This window comes from Fistularia commersonii, chromosome 16 (genome assembly GCF_037954325.1).
Source record: "Fistularia commersonii isolate RoL2024-O1a breed Wild chromosome 16, RoL_Fcom_v1.0, whole genome shotgun sequence".
Lineage (NCBI taxonomy): Eukaryota > Metazoa > Chordata > Actinopteri > Syngnathiformes > Fistulariidae > Fistularia > Fistularia commersonii.
In genome coordinates, this window is record NC_141299.1 from 7,537,227 (window position 1) to 7,561,361 (window position 24,135).

At 39.6% G+C, this 24,135-nt stretch overlaps 2 protein-coding genes across 2 annotated transcripts; one reads left to right on the forward strand and one right to left on the reverse strand.

Annotated features, from left to right (window-relative positions):
- Positions 1-988: 988 nt before the first annotated feature.
- On the reverse strand, positions 989-6,143 carry atp5f1d (ATP synthase F1 subunit delta). Its single transcript, XM_086161983.1, has 5 exons — positions 5,902-6,143; positions 4,364-4,517; positions 4,172-4,260; positions 1,203-1,332; positions 989-1,113 (listed from the first exon to the last, which is right to left on the reverse strand). The coding sequence occupies exons 1-4, from the start codon at positions 6,016-6,018 to the stop codon at positions 1,210-1,212; spliced, it is 483 nt and encodes a 160-aa protein (XP_086018109.1). The 5' UTR covers positions 6,019-6,143; the 3' UTR covers positions 989-1,113; positions 1,203-1,209.
- Positions 6,144-9,287: 3,144 nt separating this feature from the next.
- cbarpb (CACN subunit beta associated regulatory protein b) lies at positions 9,288-23,663 on the forward strand. The gene is made up of 11 exons (XM_086162364.1): positions 9,288-9,473; positions 10,300-10,487; positions 11,329-11,401; positions 13,264-13,412; positions 15,178-15,239; positions 15,651-15,813; positions 16,755-16,926; positions 17,150-17,305; positions 17,477-17,714; positions 18,279-18,468; positions 19,312-23,663. The coding sequence occupies exons 3-11, from the start codon at positions 11,354-11,356 to the stop codon at positions 20,798-20,800; spliced, it is 2,667 nt and encodes an 888-aa protein (XP_086018490.1). The 5' UTR covers positions 9,288-9,473; positions 10,300-10,487; positions 11,329-11,353; the 3' UTR covers positions 20,801-23,663.
- Positions 23,664-24,135: the final 472 nt, after the last annotated feature.

A 24,135-nucleotide genomic window follows, 5' to 3' on the forward strand; every position in this document is an offset into this window, starting at 1 on the left:
ACTGATGAGTAAGTGTGAGTGTGCACTGTTGATGAGTGTGAGCGCCGTCTCGGAGAGGATGTGTTGATGAGAGACAAATAGGAAAGAACAGAGCAAAAGGTGAGCACTAGTTATTATTTTTTTTTTACCCAAAACAGAAAGCCCCTTGACTTACTTGATAATTAAATAAAACTCAGTGTGTCACACAGAGGTATATTTTTTTCTCCCTCAAGTTATTTTCTCTCCTCTGATGTATGAGTTCAAAACCTGTAATTTATTAAGGCTTCTGTTTCACAATCAAAATGTATGAGTTTTGCAGTCCTAAATACTGGTACTTTCACAGTGTACTGGTAGTTGTATTAGAGCTTCAAGAGATTTTGCCTTCAAAATAAACTGACTGTGGTTTCTCCCCTTGAAGCATCAAGTCAGCACGTGAGTAAGATCAGCACCTCCTGGAGTGAGTTGGAGCTTAAGGCAGTGGTTATGAAATAAGAAACAGGCCCTGTTTTCCACAGGGTGGGCAGTAAAGGACTTTCCTGGCTTCTTCACAGAAGCCTTAGGTCATCCCTCATAACAAGTTAAAAATCAAGGGTGCAACTAAGGGTTTCATACAACTTCAAACGAGTGGGCTTGTGACAGTATGACTACATTCCACAGGATTTTTTTATAGAAGGCCTATTAAGTGAACCACCGCAACTAGTCATAATGCAAAAAAATGTGAAAATCTAGTGAACAGGAAGATTTATAATTCTGGAAATAATAAATAAATAAATAGAAAACAACTCAAAACTAAAAAAAATACCACCACAATCTAAAGCTAACATTTGCTGCCACCAAGTGGCTGAAACAGTCACTGCAGTGTTTACACAAAGCCTATCATGAAGAGAAGTGTGGAACTGCAGCAAGCTATCTTACTGACTGGCCTTCAATTAATCCAAGACATTTCAACAAAAAATGGCAAGAACATCAGTTAAACCTCAATTATTGAAACCACAAACACATTTCCCAGTAAATTCCAAATAAATTTATTTTGTATTTTCATCCACTGTACAAAGCAAGTCTGCAATCATCTGGACACCCATGTAATGGAGCTGGAAACACAGAAATGTCGTTCGATTGAAAACTACAGATACCCTGGAGATGGGGGAAAAAACAGAAAAACAAACTTTTAGATTCAATTGACTTTTCCATTTGCAATGGTCTTAGCAGACGGTTTCTCCTACCATAGGTTTATTCCAGAGCCTTGACAATGGCCTCATTGGCGTCTACGCTGATCTGAACCTCTGCTCTTGCAGCCTCGTCGGATGTACCAGCCAAGTCAGCTTGGGCCTTTTCAAGGTTGGCCTTGGCAACCTATGGACACACGACCAAAAGTGTGGGCGACTGAAAGAGTATTGCATTGAAAGATGAAGGGAGACTCTTTTGACAGGATCCATACAAATCACCTCTCAGTGGCACACTTAGCTGCTTTGCAAGCTTAACACATTGAACCAAATATTTTCTTGTAACATTCAGTATATTGTACAAGCACATATCCAACCAGGCAAGGGAGAAAAATTGCCAAACCACGCCCATCCTCAGAACACAAGGGGCTAGACAAATCATCAAAACCCTTTTAGAAGAAGACTGGGATGTAAAAGTAAGATTAGCTAAGATTAGCTGACCTGAGCAAGAACCGGTACAAAGTGGGAAGATGAGCTGAGAAAATTCCCACTGCCTCTTTGCTCTGAAAGCTCCATTTGTCACAGTAGCGATTAGAAACGAGAAATGCCAAACATAGCTGAAGTTAAAGGTCTCCCAGTAGGGATTTGACACATCTGCTATAACTCAACAGTGACTGACCTTTCCCTTCTTATTAACAGCATGGGCCCATGTGTATTGTTACAGCAGAGTGCAAGATGACACAGAAAAAATAACTCATTTACTGCAATGAAATCAAGTTGACAGTGACACTGGCACAGCACGAGGTCAAAAACAGGCATGGTGCACAGCACATAACGTAGCGCACTATTAACAAGTCTCACATTTGGCTTAGAGTCCAACTGCAATGCAGATACGATGGATCACCATCAACTGGAAGGTGCTAATCAACCCAGTATATCAAAATTTCATTATATTTCTTATTCTTCCTCCTTTCTACTATTATCTATTACTGTTATGTTTTTTACTTGAAACTCTGGCAGAACAATTTCCTTCGGGATTAATAAAGTTGTTCTCATTTCATCTCATCTCAAAATGGAGGGGGGTGCATATGTAGGTTCAAAGAATTGCATCTACTGTCAAAGAGCATGTCTCTGCTGGGAGACACACCAGAGAGACCAATCAGTGATAATGAAAAGCTCAACAAAGTGGATATGAACATCCATATCACAAATCTCATTAAAATACTAAAGTTCTGAAAAGAATCAAGCAAACCCACACAACACTGACATTCTGATGACATGTAGATCCTGGGTACAAAAGTACAAAAGGTGGAGGCATTAAGTTCTGAACCCGTAGCAAACCAGTCACCCCTGTTTAGAAATAAGCAGCACCCCAACCCCCCCATAGAAACGATACACTCTGCAATTATTCTATAAAGACATAGGTCACTGCAGGAGAGAGTGAGAAAAGAATAATGACAAGCTGCAGACACAGATATACTTTGAAAGGCAATTCTAAGAACATTGACATAATCATAAGAAATTGAATGACAATTAATTTGATGTCTAATTTACCCCAGATGCTTGAAGAGTGTTCAGAATCTTTATACCCATTAAACTAGGTGCTGGGGGCTTTTTTATTGGGAAAATGAACAAGATTTTTTTTCTTATTTTAATATTCATTTTGATATATAAAAGCAATAAAGTTGTCAGCAAATACTACATCAAATTTTACCTATTAATAATGGAGAATACCAGCAGAAACTAACTGTTAGGTCAAGATATCCTGTGAATTCAAAATTGACCAACACATTGGTCTAATGAAGTATTAGAATTGAAAATATAAGCAAAAAGACTCTTAAAACCTAAGCAATAAAGAACTCACAAAATGCATCTAAGAGTTTATTGTTTTGATGCAGGGGTAGAAGGTGGGTGGCACAGTGCTTGGCACTTCTGCCACATAGCACAAAGAACCCTGGTTCAATTCCAACAGGGACCTTTCTGTGTGGAGCTTGAACGTTCACCCCGTGTCTGTGGGGGTTTTCTCTGATTTGCTCCCACAGTCCAAAAATATGCAGAAGGTTAATTGTAAAAATTTGGGAATACTTTGTGTGTGTGTGTGTGTGTGTGTGTGTGTGTGAATGAGAGAGGGAATTGTTGTTTACTAACGACTAGTCCAGGGTGTGTATGTCCCCCACCTCTCACCCGATGGCAGCTAGGATAGGCACCAGCACACCCCAAAACCTCAAGTGTAGAACAAGTGGTAGATAATGGACAGAAGGACTTCAGAATTTAAAGCTGATTCAAAATGGGAACAACATAGAAACCAGCTCATAATGAAGAGATCAAGGCCACAATGTTCTGCCTCAATGTTACAACTAATACAGGCTTGGTGATTTTGATAACATAATCCTTTTCACAATAAAATGCAATCAAGCAAAGGCACTTTAAGGGCGTGTGCCATTGCCAGAATTCATCAAAAATTATTTGGATTAAACAAACCAAAATTCAGAGACTTATTTAAATTGAAATGGGATTTAAATTTAAATGTATCTATAAAACGAAAAATATGTATAGTAGATTTTCTTTGAAAAATGGCCCAATAAGTGTGCTAAATAAATTAGCCAACTGTTTCTTTGAAAATAATTTCATGCTGTTATGGCTGTTATGTTATTTCTGCTGTTATGGCAAAGTAAAATTTGAAATTGAAAACATATCTAGGTTATACTAACTCCTCTTACCTGACTAGTTATCCAACAATGCCAGATTCTATTATTGATATGATACAAGTCAGCAACAAAAAAATATATATAAAAAAAATATTTCTATATATCTCCCACCGAAGCAATTATCCGTTAATAGAAAGAACAAGAAGAAAATGTAATTTTGACGATTACAAATTGTAACACAGACATCAATGCTGCAAAAAAAGTAAATATAAATCAGTAATTTATGTCCAGTATCTGATGTGTCCATTTCTCATACAATACTGTGCATAGCCTAAGCTAGTCAAATATAAAGGATGGGACTGAAGTATAGGTTATACTCACTGTGATGTCCAGCTGGTCCAGGGGAACAGCCTCCTCAGCTAGCAGTTGTACTGAAGAATCAGCGTTAACTGTTATGGAACCACTGCTCACTGCACACACAAGTAGTGTAATTACATTATTACCCATCAGTTACATAAAAACGTTGATCAAAAATTGAAGCAGTTGATTTGTTCCCACGGACTCAAGTCTTACCAAAATACTTAGATGAGGAGCCATCGTCACCGAAGACTGTAACAACACCCGGGCGAAGCACCTGCAAGGTGGGAACATGGGCAGGAAGGATACCAAACGCACCAGTGAGTGTGGGGACATCAACCTGTTTCACACTGGCCCCTTTGAAGAACACCTGCAGAATAACAAGCAGAATAGACAAGCATCACATCATATGATGAAAAGAGCAGTGAATTAATTGTATTGATACAAAAGTCAACTGATCAATTCAATACTGTGCTAGGGAATCTAGTGAAACAGTGGATGCATTCAGCCCCAAAAAAAAACTGTGGCACTGGAAACAACAAAAAATGATTGCGAATATATTGGGCTTTATAAGTCCAATATGAACTGTAGAAAAAGCAATGACGACTAAAAGGATACACATACATAAATTAAGATGCACAGATTTTAGTTGTCATTTTGATATCTGATGATGGTCATTATTTGAATAATTTAAACATTTGCAGTATATTGAAAACATGGGTTGTTACATTTTGAAAACCTGTGTTCTGTGAACAGTAATACTGACATTCTATGGGGAAAATAGAATAACTAAGAACTATTTGTAAAAGAAAATGTATACATAGATGAATTTTATGTGCTGATCATTAAGTTGTAGATGTTCAATAAACAAAAATCTGCATGGTACTGTCACTCACCATTCAAAACAAAATAGATGATAGGATTATTGTATCAGCAATACAATTAGTCATTTCTCTTTGTCGAAGAAAATAACCATACCCCTACGCCCACTTTTCAATTGTGTCTTGGGCCTCTCCACACAGACCAGTTTGTATCTAATTATAGTATTAAAAAGATAATGCTGGGCAATTTGAGGGTGGAAATCCAACATTTATATACTCTCGTGTGATAGCAATAAACACTGCACTGCTTTGACACCTTTCCATTAAAGTTACACCCGGTTAAATGATATGGTCAGGTCTAAATCAGTTCAAAAAGATGCTATAACATAGTCACATAGTACTGCACAACGTGAAGGGAAACTACATAACGAGAGGTTGCTTGTCGCCCGGGACCGGATTTGGTAAAATAAGGCAGCGGAACTATTATTCCCCACGGATGACATCGACGTCAAGGTTAGAACTTCACGCTAACATGCCGACTAGCGGCTGTGTATATTGTCAAGCAAAATCAAACGCTGGCAAAACACAATTGCATTGAAAACAGCATCTCCCCAGAATAAGTATGGATTCGATGAGTCCGATCTAATTTGTATTTTGATATCAGGACGTCATACAGGAGTGAACAGATACATTGCTCACTGTTAGCTAGCTAACAGTGGCTAGGTGGTGCTACTGGTTTCCAGGCTACTGGTTTCCAGGGAACGAATAAACTTTTTCTATTGGAGGTAAAGTCATGTCCTACAACAAAACAGTGGAGCATAGGTCTCTCTTAAACTTGCACAACAGTATTCTGAGACAGCAAGTGTACTCTACACTTAGCGCTAGCTGGGCCGAGGAGACTCGCTAATGAGGACTGTTAGCCACATTAGCTACCTGTGTAGGGGAGGCGAAAGTGAAGGACATCTGCGGGGCACCGGAGACTGCTTCAGCGTAGCACCGGGCTTGCCTCAGCACAGGGAGAGAACGACGAAGAAATCTTGCTGCCATCATTTCTGTTTTACGGATGTTATACTGGTTTAAACGACTGACAGAAATCTCCGGTCCCGTGCTTGAAGGAAGTCGGTGTGCGCTTGGATGGACAAGGACGTTCGTAGGCTACCCATAAAGCTTCACGGTGGCGCATGGTTACATGGGACTGTAGGTTTTGACAATCTGTAGTCCAATTCGGTATTGGTTTGTTGCAAAATTGCTGGTATTCATGTACTGTGAATACTTATTTCAAAAAGATAATGCACAAGGAACATAGTACTTAGCTTCACGGAGGTAGTTTGAGATTGAAAAAGACACTGTTTCAAGTGTGTCTTTTCTTGTTTGGGTTTTGTTTGCGTGTGTGTTTTTCCCAATAGAATTTAGATGTAGTGACGCCGATGTGATTTGAAATGGTTAAAATGTTAAGATTGATCATATATATAACATGACACGCACACACGTAAGCATAAACAGTATGTCTCTTTTTTGTGTGACTGTGTGTATTTATACACATATATAAATATATATACAAACATACATATGCACTGTGCAAATATACGAACAGTATAGGTACATATGTGTGTGTATGTATGTGTATATATATATATATATATATATATATAGAGAGAGAGAGAGAGAGAGAGAGAGAGAGAGACAGACAGAGATAGATAGATAGATAGATAGATAGATAGATAGATAGATAGATAGATAGATAGATAGATAGATAGATAGATAGATAGATATGTATACAATGAAATGAGAATGAATCAAGGATTATTATAAAGAATCATTAATATAGATATATAATATATAGAATTGAAATTGTGGGCTATATTTACACATGCACTGTTTCCATAAATATTCAAGAATTTCCCCTCAGGGAGTCATGCTTAATGAGAATCTGTATAAAAGTTAAAGATCTCAGGCACTCAGCATAGATGTCACATTTCAAGTTGAGGTAGAAGTGGTTTCAAACACATGTTGCATGTTGATAACTTTAACAACATAAAAAAGTACATTTTAAATTATCAATAAATAGTACCTAAAATGTGTACCTGATATCAGATATCTACTGTTGAGACAACGCTCTCCAAGAGCCATCATTCCACAGTTATATTAAATTAGAGAAAAGAGGCGATTAAGAGTTCGGGGACCACTTCAAGAGCAGAAATGTGGTAATCATTTTGCAGTCAGAGTGCTCTTTCATCTGCCAACTGAGTAATGAAAAACTCGCTTAAACAAGTTAAAACTTCCACAGCAATAAAATGGCTGAACTGAGCCAATATGAGGAACACCATGCTCAATACCCAAGACAAATTTAATCCAGGATATGTTTAAGTTATTATATTAATATAATTCTCAATGTCCTTCAGCTGTTTTATGATAGATGTAGTGAAATAATTGTCAAACATATCCTCTATTTTACTGCGAAATCAACATTTTTTCTTCATCAGTTATCCAGAAAGTTTTCAATATTACTTTTATTTAATGTGGACTAACAATGAAACTTGACTTTTTTTCTGGGGGGACAATTACATGATTGGGATTCTGAATGAAAGGCAATGACCAGTAAACTGTTGTTTTACTTCATGGTTTGTCTTTCTTGTCTTTTATGTTGTAACTTTGTGTCTTTAAAACACCAAGACTTGCCCTGTGAGAGATGAACTCTATTGCTTGTCTATTGATGGGTTGTTCAGAGATACAGTATTTATTTCTTACATATTCTCCAAATCGAAGGTTGGCACTACATAAGAAAATAAAGAAAAGTCTATAGCTGGAAAACTTAATGATTTGTTGCAGAAGATTAATTGCAGCCTTTATGTTTAATTTCAACTGTTATGCTGCTGGGAAAAAAGAATTTTCCCTATTGGAATGAATAAAGTTTATCTTATCTCCCATCTGTCAGTGAGTTTGATCCTTTGTATTTTTATTTATTCTTGTTTATTTGTATTTGGTCAAATACAAGTAAGCTTTCTATTTAATAGAAATTAAATCCACATATAATTCATAGCCTACTGCCTGTATTTTCCTGATCTAATGAGGAAGATAAATGTTTGAAAACTGGTCAATTTCTCATCATCTAATGAGTGAATGAAGATACACTGGTTGACAACTTTCAATATGCTTTGCCCCATCAGACTCAGCAGAATTGTGTTTGAAATTACACATTTCTGGGGGGGCACAGTAATGTAGAAGTTCATGTTTTTGCTTCACAACAAGAAGGTCCCTGGTTTTATCCCTTCCAGAGGGTATTCTGTCTGGAGTTTGTTCTCCCCATACCTGCATGGGTATCGTCCAGGTTCTCCAATTTCCTCCCACAGTCCAAAAGCCAGCTGCAAGTTCAATTGCCCAGATATGTGAATTATGGAGTGAATCATAGTTTGTTTATATGTGGCCCTTGGATTTACTGTCCAGAGTGTACCCCAGTTCCTGGCCAATGGCAGCTGGTATAGGCTTTCACCCCTCCCTGTCCGTGGGTGCAGTATAGATAATGAATGAAGGTATTGTTACAAATTTCTATCTATCTATCTATCTATCTATCTATCTATCTATCTATCTATCTATCTATCTATCTATCTATCTATCTATCTATCTATCTATCTATCTATCTATATGGAGTAAATGTTTATGAATATGTTGTATATATTTAGATGTAGATATTTCCATACACACTGTTTAGCAAAGTGATGGAATTGTCACTGACGAAAAAAAAAACTGATTGAGTTGAAGTTTCAGAATATATTTGTAATTGGTGAAAACAGATAACATTTTGTATTTCTTTTGGTTCGACCGTATGACTTCTATGTTGTGTCCATAGAAGTTATACAGTAGGACACTGTCCTATTAACAAAACCTACTCAAAAATACATGCATTCCAACAACTTTTTCCCTGTCAACCTCATTTTTGGATGCAGAATACCGGCTAATGACCAAAGACTGACAGTAGATGGCGTAACAAAGCTATTTCTTAAAACGCTGAACCCGACAAGTTCCAGTACAGTTTTCTCCTGCACAAAGTTGCCGTTAGTCATCTGAGGCATCTTCAAATAGCATCAGGCTATTGGCAAAAAATGCGGCACTTTTGTAACGGAGTCGGAGGAAATTATGCCGTTCACTGTTAAAAAAAAATATAAAACACGCAAGGAAAAGGGTTGAAATTTATTACTGAAAAGGGGGCTGGCTGAGGGCAGTTGACAGAACATCGTGTGATAAAGAGCATCACGACCCCCCTCCCTCCTCCTCCTCCTCCTCCGATCCCCCCCCCATCACTCCGCTTTACCTCAGTCTTGCGCGTCACATAATGAGTCCCTCGCTGGGTGGTGGGTGTGACTTAAACGGAGGGGGGTTCATTCATAAATACTTGTTTTGTTGTTTTCTTTTTAAAATCCACAAAGAAGTCGTCGCGGAGCAGCTCGATGTCGGCTGTGCCCCCAAGCCCAGCCCCCAGCCCAGCCGGGACCAGGCCGGGACGGCAGGTGAGTGAGCGCCCGTCGGTTCGCTGCATCCCCGCCGCCGCCGCCGCCGCTGCTGATGCACGCTTAAACGATCCTCGCCATGAACGACACTTAACATTAACGGTGTGTTGTATTTATATTTGCCACATTATGGCGTGAGTTTGCGGTGTTTGATGCGAGCAGATCGGAGAAGACAGCTGCCGCTGCTGTGTCCGATGCTCTTTTTTTCCGGGCGAAGATATTGCAGCACTAATTAACGAAAAAGCGGAAAATGCGCCATATGTCATCAGCAAGTTTTATAAAAAATAAAATGTAGTAACTTTATTTTCCTCGGTGACATTTGGTGTCTAAAATACATGTAGCCATTATTTCTTATATCAATAATATATTTGTTACTATACCAAAATTGCGTGAATCTTAACTGTACACTACAGGGATATCCCTGGCTTTACCATTTTCTCCTCTGATCGGGGTTTGTAACACCACAGAGGCAAGACAGTAACCGAAAATTAAAACCTAAGGTGCTTTTTACTCCCTGCTAAACATGGTTATGCTATTTGTATTATAATGACATACATAACTAAGCAGTCATGCAATGGAAAAAGAGCACTGGTTATCCAAGTGATTTACTGCATTCAGCAAATACATTTCCAGCAGCCTCTTCAGTACTGAAATAATGTATTCGGTATAACGTCCATCTCTTGTGTTTTAAAACAACTACATGGATGACAGTCAGGACTGAATCATACATTATCAGATTGGGCTCGGCATTTGAATACTTGCCTTCATATACTGTAATATAAACTTTTATCATGAAATAACAATTCTGCTGCATGTTTCTCATCAGCCATGCAGCAAGGCCATCCTGTTGCTCCAAGGCCACTGGGCCAACACTGAAGGTAACACCACTGCATGGTCTCAGTTGGCAGGGTGAGCTGAAGTGGCTGAGGATGCAGCAAAAGTACTGAGAAGGATCACCTCAATCCATCATCTGTTTTACTCATTCAGAGCTGCCGTGCACAGCCCTCCATCAGGGTAAGATACTGTACTGTACATAGAGGGATGTGGGTACAGTATTGTAAAGAAAATGTTCTGGTCATTGCCTGATGCAATTCTTGTAGTAGTTTTGTACTGGAAGGATAAATGCAGAAAATCAGATGGGGTGGCAGCACAGAGCAAGGCACAAGCTTTATAGGTTGAGGGTGCTGAAGTTGAGTGCTGCAGTGACTGGCAGGAGAGCAGGGAGAGCTGCATGGTGCTGGCATGTTGCTTCTCCCCTGCCGGGTGAGTAGACCTTTCCAGGTTCTGTGCGTGTGTAAATGTGTGTGGGTGTTTGATATCACAGTAGCAGTATTAACAGCTATGATCTGTGAGGGTAGAATGAATATCAACAGAAGTAGAGCTCAGCTGCTGGAGATACTGTATCAAAAGAGGTGGTGTTTCTCCCTTTTTTATGTGAGCTTGTATGTGTGTGGGGCGGGGGGTGAGGGTCGATAGACTCTTCTGCTGATTGGGAATTATGGGTGATTTAGTGCAGAGATGCCTACATTCGCAACTTTGGGGCAGATTTATGCATAGCATCACACGATACACTAAATGTAATTGGTCTGCAGCTTCTCTTTCGGGTTTTTGCTGCAGTATTTCCCATAAATATCCATTTGATTTGTTAAAAAAAAACAACATCACACTGTATTACTGAATTTCACTGCTAGTCTTTGCCTTGTCAGGAAAGTTTTATTCTTCCATGAGAACATTTACCAATGCGGAAGCTGCATATTATTCATGCAGTATGTGAAGGACCGACTTTGTGATCTGATGACCCGCTGCAGCCATTTCCTTTCTGTGTTTGTGTGTGTGTGTATGTGTTGTCTCCCAGGGGGATCCAATAGTTGGCCTGGACCATGAGCTATGAGTCTACTGTCTGGAACATCCTACCAGCAAACTCCACAGTAAGTCTGTGTTTCATTGCTGTCTTATTCTCAGACTTCCTGTGCGTGCTGGTGTGTGTGCTGTGTCCATCTCACCACTAGAACCATACTCTGCCCTCATACTCTCCTCTAGCTGATTGACTGGCTAATAGAGGAACATCCTGACCTGGTCCTGAAATAATTAAATCTCTGATCTAATCTCAACTTTAATTTCCCCTCAGAGAAATTACAACATTACATCAGAGTCAAGCTTTCATCAACACATGCTGATCATGTTCCACCTTGCTCTCCATCAACAGTTATCTTTAACCTTACTCTAGTATTCAAAAAGGTTCAGCATCTCTGTTTGTTTTTTTTTTTAATGCAGTCGCCCATCACATTTTGAAATTCTATTGCGACCTATCTTCTTTCTGACAAAGAAAAAAATATTTTAACTCAAATTAAAGAAATCAAAACTTGCAAATTTTTCACTTTGCACATGGAATATTCCCATTACTATTATACTGCTGAGGAAACTGTGTATGCTTGATCAGTTTTATGTTTCATATGATTTTTTTATAGCTGAATAATAATTTCATTTTTTACTTATTGAGAGGAAAATCATAACTGAGTCATTACTGGGGCAGCAAGGTGGTGCAGTGGTTAGCGCTTCAGCCTCATAGCATGGACTCTGGTTTGATTCTGACAGGGGCCTTTCTGTATGGAATATGCGTGTTCTCTTATTGTTAGCCTGTGTGGGTTTCCCACAGTCCAAAAACATACTGCAGGTTAGTTGGAAAAATTGTCCATTTGTGTGAATAAGAGCGTGAATGGTTGTCTCTCTCAATACGAGCCCTGTGATTGACTGGTAACAAGTCCAGGGTTTACCCCGCCTCTCACCAAATGGCAGCTGGGATAGGCTCTAGCATCCCCTGTGACCCTAAGAAGGATAAATGTTAGACAATGGATGGATAGATCCATTGATCTTCAAGTCTATTTGGATAAGCAGCGCTAGTCCAACTGTGAACAACTGCAAAAAGTAGACCGGAAAACATCCCACTTGAGATGCAGCACAGAATGCATCATCTTGTATTAAATCCATGTAGTGAAGTGGGAGGTTTCCTGCTATTAAGTTGGATAAGTGCTAAATTTTAATATTTTTTGGACATATATAACCTGAGACCTTGAAACCTACTGCCAGGAAGATAACAATGGGACTGGCCACTCCAAAAACTGCTAGCCTTATATAGTTGTATGGCCTTGCAGCTTTTACCGCTGTCTACCTCAAACAAGTCACAGTCTCAACTCACAGAAGAGTCAGTGAATGAACAGACCTCAAACTCCTGGCAGTTCAGTTAAGCATCACATCTGAACCTGAGGGGGGAGGGGTAAAATTGACTGATATGAAAGTGCACAGTCAACAGCACTGGAACAGCCCACAGAATTAGTGTGATCATAAGATGGAAACCAGAAACAACTAAATGTGACACTGATAACATCTGAACAAACCTGGCAGGAAGCTTGCATGCGGTGACAGAGAACTGGGCACCAAGAAGCTAGAGCATCACACACTATAAAGGCCTATAAAGCCCTAATGCACTGACTCACTCATACAATCACAAACACACACACACACACACACACACACACACACACACACACACACACACACACACACACACACACACACACACACACATTTGTTCTTGACCAGGGTGGGTACATACGTGTGCTCAAGCAGTTAGAATATATAACACAATTTTTCATCTATCTATCTATCTATCTATCTATCTATCTATCTATCTATCTATCTATCTATCTATCTATCTATCTATCTATCTATCTATCTATCTATCTATCTATCTATCTATCTATCTATCTATCTATCTATCTATCTGTCTCAGGAACCACCATTCAAGACTGAGGGACAGCAAGATGGCGTCATCCTCCTCTTGGTGATCCTTTTCATCTTCCTGGTAGGAACACTGATCTTCATCTCTGTCATCCTCATCACCTGCCGCCGCTGCTGTCGAGGAGGGCAATGCTGTGCAAGGTGTGTTGCAAATATGATGTATCCACTTAACTTTGAAACCAAATGTTTATGATTGTGCTGTGTGTGAAAAGTTCCGTTCTGATATTGGCATGAACAGTGTGAGATCCTAGAAAGGCTGAAAAATATAAATATAGCTGTGGAAGGAAAGAACATTCACAAATTAACATATGAATGTTTTCCTGTCTTTGCTCTGAACTCAATATAAAATTGTATGATGAACTGTAAATCAATGAAATATAAAAGATTCTGTAGAGAGATTTCTTTTCACTGTACTTTAAAGTGCTGAGCTGTACACATCATTTTCACTGTGTTTCATGAAAATGTGCTATTGCATATACAAATCAACATACCATGTTTTGTAGACACAGACAGCTGTTTACTATTTCACATACAACTTCCATTTAAAGACTGGGTGATATTTATTACTGATTATGTATATCTACATAAGAAATTAGGCTCATTGCAAGTGCTCATAAAGCTCACGTTTTACAGTGAAATCATCTCATAAGTACCACATTGTTAATCCCAAACAGATCTCCATATGATTCTGTTAGCAGAAAATGAAGTCATGGATTTAAGCACATTCAAGCATTTTCACACTGGAGAAAGGCTGTTTTATTGTCACTAATAGAAAAGAATGATTCAAACCTATTGGGAATCACATAAGCAGCTAAAGCAGGATAGATGCTGTGAATTCTCTTATGATGCATGTCTGCTGTTTAAGTTTCAAAACCCTCTTCGGGGCTGTTGTGAAAACACCTTGGTGGAAACACATTAAATATTCATGCTCATTTGTGATTCATCTGTTTCATTGAGCACTAACATGGCTACCCTTGAAACTCTTTGTCTACAGCTGCTCACAGTAGCTCACATTATCACCCACATTTAAATATGGGAGGGCAGATAAACAGATAACACAGCTTTGCAAAGATGAGGTTTGTAGGGTTCAAGTGGAGGGGAATCGGCCAGTCTGGTACAAATGATGAGTGTAATGAGATCTCATTGCAGCCATAGGCAGTGATTAATCTCAGATCTAAACCTCAAGCCCCCTGTGCACACGGAGACTATGCACAGACAAATACATTCGCGCATGCAAACTCACACATTTGGAAGTAGGAGCCACAGAGGAAAGAAATCCAATTGATGGAAATGACTTGAAAGAGATTTTGTTTACTACACTGACCCAGGGAAAATCCCCTGTAAGGGGAAGTAAAGGACTGATGAAACTCGTATCAAGGAATGCCAATCATTTCATGTTAAAAGCAGGGATTTTTTTTTTCTTATAGGAAGTTTCTTATTGATTGAAAACCAAATGGGCCACAAAAAAGCCAGATGGAGGGTATTTTCTAAACCCTATTGTAGACGACGGGAAAGGTGTTCCAAATCTTGCATCAGTTCAAGAGTTTTTATGGCCCTAAAGTTTATCGGGTTACTGGTAATGATTTAGGACTGCATTGATCAAACACACAGGAAGGAGCCATTTTGACAAACAGAATCCAGAGAACTGCAGTGCATGGCTTTGTCATTTTCCTTTCATATAGCTTTGATTTTTAAAATGGTATGTGTACACAGAGGGAGTACATGCTTGCTGTGAAGCAGAATCAACCAGTAACACCCAAAAAGCTGTCACACTGTGTGATACTAGATTGACTGCCAACATCAGCAGGGATAAATTAAAAAAAAAACCTTGTGAATATTCGGGCCAAAGAATTTATTTCAATGTATTTCACTTTGTGTGTCATCTGTATCTGGGTGTGTGTCCTAGTACCAGAGATGACCCTGAAAAAGCCACCTCCGCATATATAGAGGAGCCTCAGCCCACCCATGGTGAGCAAAATTTGAACAGACGGAAAAGATGGGAGAAATCAGGGGACAGTGGATGAAGTGGAAGAATGACTGGGCTGAATGTGATGCTGGATAGACTCAATTTGAACATGGCTGTGGACTTCCAGAGGCATTTTGATATAGTGAAACTTATTAATATACAATAACTCTAATTGGAAATACATATTTAAAAGTCAAAGGCAGCTGTCACCTGGAACCTAACTACTTTTGTGGGTTTTAGTTTGACTTTATAATTATGATCAAACAGTTTTTAACATTAGATGCATCACTGCAATTTCACTGTGTAAAAGCATGAGTTTCTCATTAGCCATAGCAGTTCAACTACTGGTTAGTTTTGAAAAAAGAAAACTGTCTGTTTTTTCGTTATCCATTAACATTTTTACTTGTTTTTAGAAATTACTATCAGGGTGGATGAGTCCGACTGCCTGTCAATGGCCAGCTCTCATGATCAAGAAACGGAGCGGTTCCTCTCGACTGGCACAACAGGTCGCCGTGTGTCCTTCAATGAGGCTGCACTCTTTGATCATGGCAAAAAAGCCCAGGAGAAGGGCCGCAGGTCAGGAAACACATGCATCTAATCAAATTTGCAAACGTTGTTATGACACTTTGCCATTACGGTCATTTCCACGAATCCAATCTCCTTGAAAGTGAATGACAAGACTGTTCCACTGTCTCCACATCACTGCTATGTTAGTTTTGATGTGAGAGAATCAATTCAGCTCATTATGCGTGCTACAGATACAGTCCTTCCTCTGGTTTCATCTGCCCATTGTTCTTTTTGAAAGCAAAATCTTTAACCAATTATCCTCTGCATATCATTGCTGAATCCAATTTTCAGATCTTATAACTTCAAATGTAATGACTACATGAAACATGAGGCAAGAGTTGTGAATCTGAGTCTGACATTATATTACTTGAGTCCCGAGATGATATTATCGCAAATCTCAAGTCACAATTCAACAATGTTGGCTCAAACGACAAAAATGTCAACATTTGGATATGGAAAAATATCCTCACTCAGTTGTTAATGAGTTAAAATTACCAATACTGTCTGAAAAACCTGAACCAAAAATGATTTGCCTGACAAGCCCCAAAAATTAATCAGCATTGCAGTGTAAATCATATCCATTTTTGTAGCACTTTCATCATCTTACAGTTTTAAAGTGCTTTCATTACATTCACACATACACATGGCAACTGTGGCAGAGCTACATTGCAGTTCACTAACCAGCAGCTGGAGTGGTTGAGTATCTTGCCAAAGGACACTTCGGCATGCAGACAAGATGAGATGAGAATTAAACTGCCAATCTTATAATTTGAGGCACACCCAATATAGCCACAGCATCCCAAACATCAAGACAAATGGGAAAAGGATGCCTGATACCTGACTGTTATGTATTACAGTGATATTGCTACTGAAACCATTTGCTCGATTTTTCCACATGCGGTTTGATGCCTCTCCCATGGCTTTTTATGACGCTGTGTTTGCCTCTTCAGGTACACTCTAACCGAGGGTGACTTTCACCACTTAAAGAATGCACGACTCACACATCTCCACCTCCCTCCACCGGCACTCAAGATAGTCACCATCCATGAGTGCGACTCAGCTGAGAACACCATCACCATGACAACACACCCCGTCACCAAGTCAGCTCTTTCCATCTTCCAGGTGACAAAGATTACCTGCTATTAGTCTTAATGTATCATTAGTCTTGGCTGAGATCAATAAGATTATCAATCACAAGTGAATTTCTACAATCATAAGGCTGCTTTTTCAACAGGCTATGCAATAGTCTTACAGCCTTGCATGGAGTCTGGATCTAAAATGTATTCTTGTGTATACAACTCAAATGACAGTGATAAGGACTTACTAAATGTATGTTCCCATTTAGCCAATGCTGTGCCCCCTACCACAAACAGCTTTAACCAGCTTGAGCATCAACCCTAGCAGTGCTCTCCCTGGAGATGCTCTCAATTCAACCGTGTTGGGCATGAGCCTTGGTGATAGCACTAATGCTCTCAGCACTAAAGAGCTCAGCTGCAGCTCAGTAAGTAACATCAAACTTTATGCAGCATGCAGCATTGTATTCCTACATGTTTATGTGTCTTTGGCTCCTCAAAAACACAAATACTGTTTTTAGAGTATATCAATGATGGCTTTACATAAATCAATAGTCTTGTTGGGGTTTCTTTGTGACCGTTTTTGTGTATTGCCTCAGATTGAGATGATGGGTCGAGGGCCTCCAGGCAGAGGCAGCAGTGTTAGTGTGGGTGAAGGGGCTGCTCTGGGGAGCGGTGTCCCTCCTGCTGGTAGCAGTGCAAGAAGCCAGGGGCCAGTGCTGCAATTCTTTACCAAACTGCGACGCCATGCTAGCCTGGAGGGAGCCAGTCCTTACTTCAAGATCAAGAAATGGAGGCTGGACAGTAGCCAGAGAGCCTCTAGTCTGGATACAAGAGGTGATGCCTGAGATGGAAGTCTCTTGAATAGTTTTAAAATTATGTACCACAGAAGAGAGGAAATTGTCTTCATAAGTATCACCAGGAAAGTGACATTGTAGTCCTAGATTTGTTTTCCTTTTTCATTGGTTTAGCTTTTAAATATTTTGTGACACTGGTGACAATAAACAGACAATTGATAAGCAGGGAGCTCTGGCTGATGATGGTTTTAGGCTGCTGAATGCTGCCAGTCAAGCAAACATACACACACACAGACACACACACACACACACACACATACATACACACACACACACACAACTGAACTCCGACTTAAAAAACACACACAAGGCAGATGGCTGAATGACGCAAAGTTGAACCTTTCCAAGTCAATATCAGCTGCTGAGTGGATCCTCCCTGCCGATCTCCTTCATCCTATTTACACACTCACCTCTTCCATAACTGACCCCAAAAAACCCTTAGTAACCTTAACAGTTGACACACTCCTATCACTCTCCTGCCGTTGTTGAAGAACTTAAATAAGTAACTACACTCTGCTTTCCCCCCATTTCCATTGTGAGCCAGGTTCCCCAAAGAGGAGACCATTCCAACGTCAGCGTGCTGCCAGCGAGAGCATGGACCAGGATGACAATGACACACACCACATAGACCTTATTCAGTACATTGCCCGCACCCAAGATATTACGTACCGTCCAAGCCAGCCTACCACACAGCTCCTCTCATCTCCCTCCACGCCACCCCCTTCCCTCGGCAGGTATCTTTAATTCCCTTGCCATTCATCCTGTCCACTGCTTTGCTTTGCACCCATTTATCTGCCTTAGCTAGAAAGCAAATGAAAATTATATATCAAGGGATGTTTCTTCAAGTAAAAGTTCTCCATAGCTTACCATTTGACCATACAATTGCAAGATACATCTGATATGTACTATTGAAAATTGTAGCACATCCTTTTAGATTACAACACATCATACTGAGTGATCTTGTTTGACCAAAATCTGATTATGTTGCGTCATGTAAGTTTTCTGTAAAAACAGGGGCAGATTTTCAGAATGCATTTTTTTTACTGTGAAAAAAGAACAAAAACTGAGAGTTCTTTGCAGGCCGAAGACACCGTTACATTCCTGACATGGTCTGACAATGACATCATGTCAATAAAAGGTCCCTGAATTTATTTATTTAATAACAAACATTATATGCTTAATGAGCTTTTAATTGGCCCTCAGCTAATACATATTTTATAAAAATTCAGTAGTTTCTGAGGTTTATGTGTTTGTAAATTTTTTTTTTTTGAAAATTAAATTTCCTGGCAGCTGCTGTCAGTGGAGATCTGGACTATGATTCATTGATTTGTTTATTGCTAGTTCACTGTACCGAGATGAAAAGTTGTATTTATTAATATTCAGTTCAAGGACATGCCACTGCAGCCACTGCAAGTCATGACAATCATTCTGTGCCCTGTGAACAGTCATATGTCAGTTAAATGTGATATTTACTGAAATATTCTGACATGTATTCTGATTGTGTCTGTATTTTTCCTTTTTAATTTATTTTTATTTTTCATTCAACTTTGTTTCTTTGCATTTTTTGCACACCACAGGGTAGAGGTAGAGGTGATGGTACAAATGAGCTGCAGCCATGGAGGACCGGGGATAATTGGCCTTTCCCCTGATCCACAAGATGAAATGTTGTCTTTCCCAAGAATTGAATATGCTGACCCTTTGGAGAGTCTAGATCTTCAGGACCCTCAGTCACTTTACAGAGACATATGGACATTACGTGCGACACTGGAACAATGCGCTGCCTCTGACCACAGCAGCAACAATGACAGGAACTCTGTCTGTAGTGATGCTGACAGTGTGAGTTCGGTGGGAGTACGATTAGACAAAGAAACAGGAGGGCTGCCCCGCTACCCATCCCAGGATTTAGGTGATGAGACAGATGGTGGAGAAGACTTTTTGGTGCATGCGGACAACAGGCTTGGGATGAAGGGACCAAACAAGAAGCAGGACAGTACAGCATCTGAGGGCAGGAGCAGCGATGTAGAAACGGGGACTCGTAAATTACTACAAATGGACAGTGGCTATGCTTCAATTGAAGCTCCATCTCGTGGTCCAGAAGAATTACGATTTTTCTGGAGCAGCAGCAGCAGCAGCAGCGGTAGCCCAAAGGACAGAACAGCCCATGAAAAGAGGCACCATTTCACAAATGCAGGGCGAAGTTGCACTATTGGGGAAAGTTTTGAGTCTCACCTCTTTGAAGAGGAGTCAGAAGATGACTTGTTGTTGGGTGCCAGCGCAGGAGTCTCCATAGATACTGGCACTGGTTCACAGAGTTGGCTATCTCATGGTCAGATGCTCATGCCTCGAGAGACTATACAGTCCTTTTCTCAACCTCTCAGCCTGCGTCAGAGAGACTACAGTATTGACGAGAAAACAGATGCACTTTTTCACGAGTTTCTTCGCCATGACCCTCAGTTTGACCAACAGGAATCACCACTTCGGAAGCACCGGTCTCGAATCCATCTTCGTAAGCAGTGGCAGAGGCACAAGCAGTGGAGCGACCCTGGTGTCAGACACTTTCAGACATCTTTTGAGAAACAACGGACCCCACTACGTCGGGGCGAAAGTGTCAACTACCCACTTGACACTAGTTATCACAGTACACTCCCTCGGATCGTCAGTGCACCTGATGAGGAGACCAGTGACGGCAGCACTTCTGAGCCTCTAAAGGCAGAGTCCCTTACTACTAAAGATGGAGGGAAAGACAGGGAGCCAGTTGTCACCATCAGCAACACTATAGGGCAGATGCCCTCCTCTCCTACTCATCTGTCTATCTCAGAGAAAGAGGGAGGGTACGGCCAGCACCTGGATCCTCAGGAGGACAGCAAACTGGATGAGCAATCAACCCTCCAGCTGCCTGATTCTTCAGGCTATGGCCCACAGGTCATCACAGCAGAGCTCACGGACAAACTGATGGGCAACCTTGAGGAAAGGCTGTACACAGGCCTTCACAGGACCAAGGACACAGCAACTGAATGTGTGACAGTAGTGGCTACTCATGTGTCTCCAGACAACAGCCCAGTGTAGCAGGGCTCCTCCGTCAACCCATTACCTGCTGATACACAATTCTCTTTCTGTTTGTCTTGCATCGGTTTTATTGTCTGAATGTTTGCAGCTTGAATGTTTTGGTCCGGACCCATTATGAAACACCTGAAAAAAAGACCTCAAATCAATTCCTATTATTCCCAGATATACTTCATCCAGTCTGTCTTTGTACCTTCCAGCATTTTAAGTCTTGACATTTTACAGTTCATTGGCAAAGAAAATTCTAATTTAACATAAATTGGATATGGTGTACCTCCATATCGCACCTTTTCATTAAAACAAAACAAAACAAATCAGTTTACACTACCATGTCACGCAGATACACATCTGCAGCCCAATGTTGCAGTGTGCCACACCAGGCACTGACATGCACTGACAGGAGTTATTACGGTGGTGTTGCTCATGACCCTCACCACCCCAGCATGGATGGATACAGCTAACAAATCTTGGTCTTTGTCATGATGTGTTCTTTACAATTACTTGTGTCAATGTGTCTTGAGTCTATTTATTCTCTCTTATGATATGTCTGATACTGTCATTTGTTTCTGTTTCCCAGTAAGAAATATGGAAGTCACAGCTGTTGAAACACTGTGTAATAAGGCTATTATACCAGTAAAAACATATACATCTGGCCAGATAGACAGAAGATCTGGAGTGTGGGATCAATGATAATGCATTATTGGAATACAATTGTAAAAGTGTATGATGGAGGCTCAAGTCCTCTTTGAAATACATTCAAATATAAAAATATATATATGTTTTGTTCAGTGGCTTCCATATTGTCTCTTTAAAGTCTGCAAGAGGTCCTAGAAGGTCTGATGGGTCAATAGAAGACAATAGTTTTATCTATGACTCTTTTAATATTAAACAAGTCAAATTAAGTGAGATTATATTTCAAACGAAGGAATTTTGTTTGTTGTTGATATGGTTGTTTTGGCCTCCAGATATGCTTTGGGATCCAACAAAGAATGAATTTGGAATGACCCATTTCAAAATCTTAAAATAGAAATGTCAAAGTAATATTTGTCACAAAAGCATTTGAAATTTAAGAAGTCAATTGATTCTCCTCACTGAGTCAGTATAGGGAGGCTACCAGTTGTCGCATTTTGGTGCCAGCTGTCAAAATGTGTTGACAGTTGATTATGGCTATATTTATACTTGGGATTGACTGGCAGTGAAAGCTAACAGTATAATGGGAGTTCGACATCAAAGGGATGACTTTGGGAGGTACAAATGAATTCAACAAACCAGACAACCAGGTGAACACTGGTCGTTTTTATTTGCAAATAAGACAGAAATTACAGCTGTAGAAGCTACAAATTATTATTATTATTATTATTTTGTTCTCTGGGCATCACAGATCTCTTGACTACTTCTGAGTCTTGGGCCATGAGAAAGGATCGCTGTTCTTACAGACACAATATGTTATTCTATAGATAAGAAAGCCATGTTTTCTTGTGCATGGAGCGCCACAGTGTCCTTTTTCTGCATCTGACATGCGTTTTCTCTAATTTTCTTCTGAGAAAGTCTTAAGTGGACTAGATGCAGCCCCAGGGGTATGAGGACTTCACATCAAGCAAGTTTATAAAACCAAAAAAAAAACAAACAAAAAAAAATTTATACTTGAGTCCACTCTGTCTTTAGGTTATCATCTGGATCTCTCCGTGTAATTAAAATAATAAGTGATGCCATTCATGGAAACATAAGGGGATTTGTCCTGTTTAAGAATTATATAGTAAAAAATTTTGGTCTTAGTTCATCATCATTATGATCTCCATGAAATTCATTATTTGCAGAAGCCAATCAGGACAAGCGCTCTCAATAGTTCTTTCTTCTTTGTGTAGAGAGGGCATCCACTGCCATACAAATGTGCTGAATTTAAATAACACCAAGTGAGGGGAAGTACATTTATCCTCTCCAATTTTAGATTCTTTAGGGCTGTTAAAATTGCAGTGAATCAGAAGAGTGTAGAAAATCAGTGAGAAAGAAAATTCTATTCTTTGACTAAGTGGATGTGGTGATGATGATGCTTTTTTTTATCAGTACGTCCAGATTAGATCTTTCTTTGGCAGTAGGATTTTCTTCTCAAAGCTAAACTCACTCTGAGGCACAAGCTATCATCCTCATTAGGAGAACAATGGCCAAGATGATAAGAATTTCAAACAGTTAGACATGGATCCTGGGATTTATTTATTATTTTCTTGTTTCCAAACTGAAATACAGAGCCTCAACCACTTGGCTACATTCTTTAGATGCGTGCCAGCAGGAATGTAATGGAATATTGTTAATTCTCCGATAATATTTCCTTTAGCATAATATTCTCACAGCAATCCAAATTAGCCCTCCATTAATAGTTGGTACAACAACAATAGCAGGACAAAACAAATCACTATATTTGTATTTAAAAGAGAAGAATTAGCTGTTTCCACAAGCACAATATCACTTGATTTCATATGTGAGATGGATGCTGAATATCTGGGAAAACAGAGCTAAAAAGTGTTTGTATACTAATTTGTAGGCTGTCAAATGCATTGATTCATAGTTGTGTGTAGGTTTGCATGAGAGTTAATATTTTAGTATGAAACTTCATTTTCTCAAACTTACAGTTCAAAATAATGAAGACCATAGTCAATGCTCATTTATGTATAGCAGAAGCTGACACATAAGTATGATGAGATTTTGTATATCATAGAATCAGTCATGCTAGGATGCAATAAATAATAGGATTTATCACTTTGACAGTAGAAGTATTTCTGTATTCCTTGCTTGTTGGTAAGCTGCTTTATTACTCATTTAAAAAAGGAACATGCTTTATTAAACAAAAACAAACAAACAAAAAAAAAAATTGCTTTAGAAAATCAAAGTCTATTCAGCCTTGAGGGACCAATTCATACTGAAGTATTAATTTAGGGTTGTTTTTTCAGTCTACCAATAAAGGAAATTTGCAAAGCTGTTCTTACTTGCCTTATTTGAATTACCATGTTGTGAAACAAGCTGTATGAACAGACAGATAGATACATTTCCTTTTCATGAATTAAATTAGATTTTTTTGCCTGTTGCGTGGGATCATATAGATTTATTGTCTGTCTTTATCCCTGCATCCAAATTTCTACCAAGATGAGACCCCAGGAGTTATCCTAAGATGAGGAAGAAGATGAATGGATCTGGTTTTTCCTTTCCTGGATGTGGGTCATCAGGATGCTCAAAAGGGCAACATGACCCCCCCCCCCCCATCCTTTGGGTTCGCATCCAATAGGACCATTTTGGGGTTGGGTGCAATTTGAGCTGGATGTTGGCCAGAGCGAGGGACCTTGGCG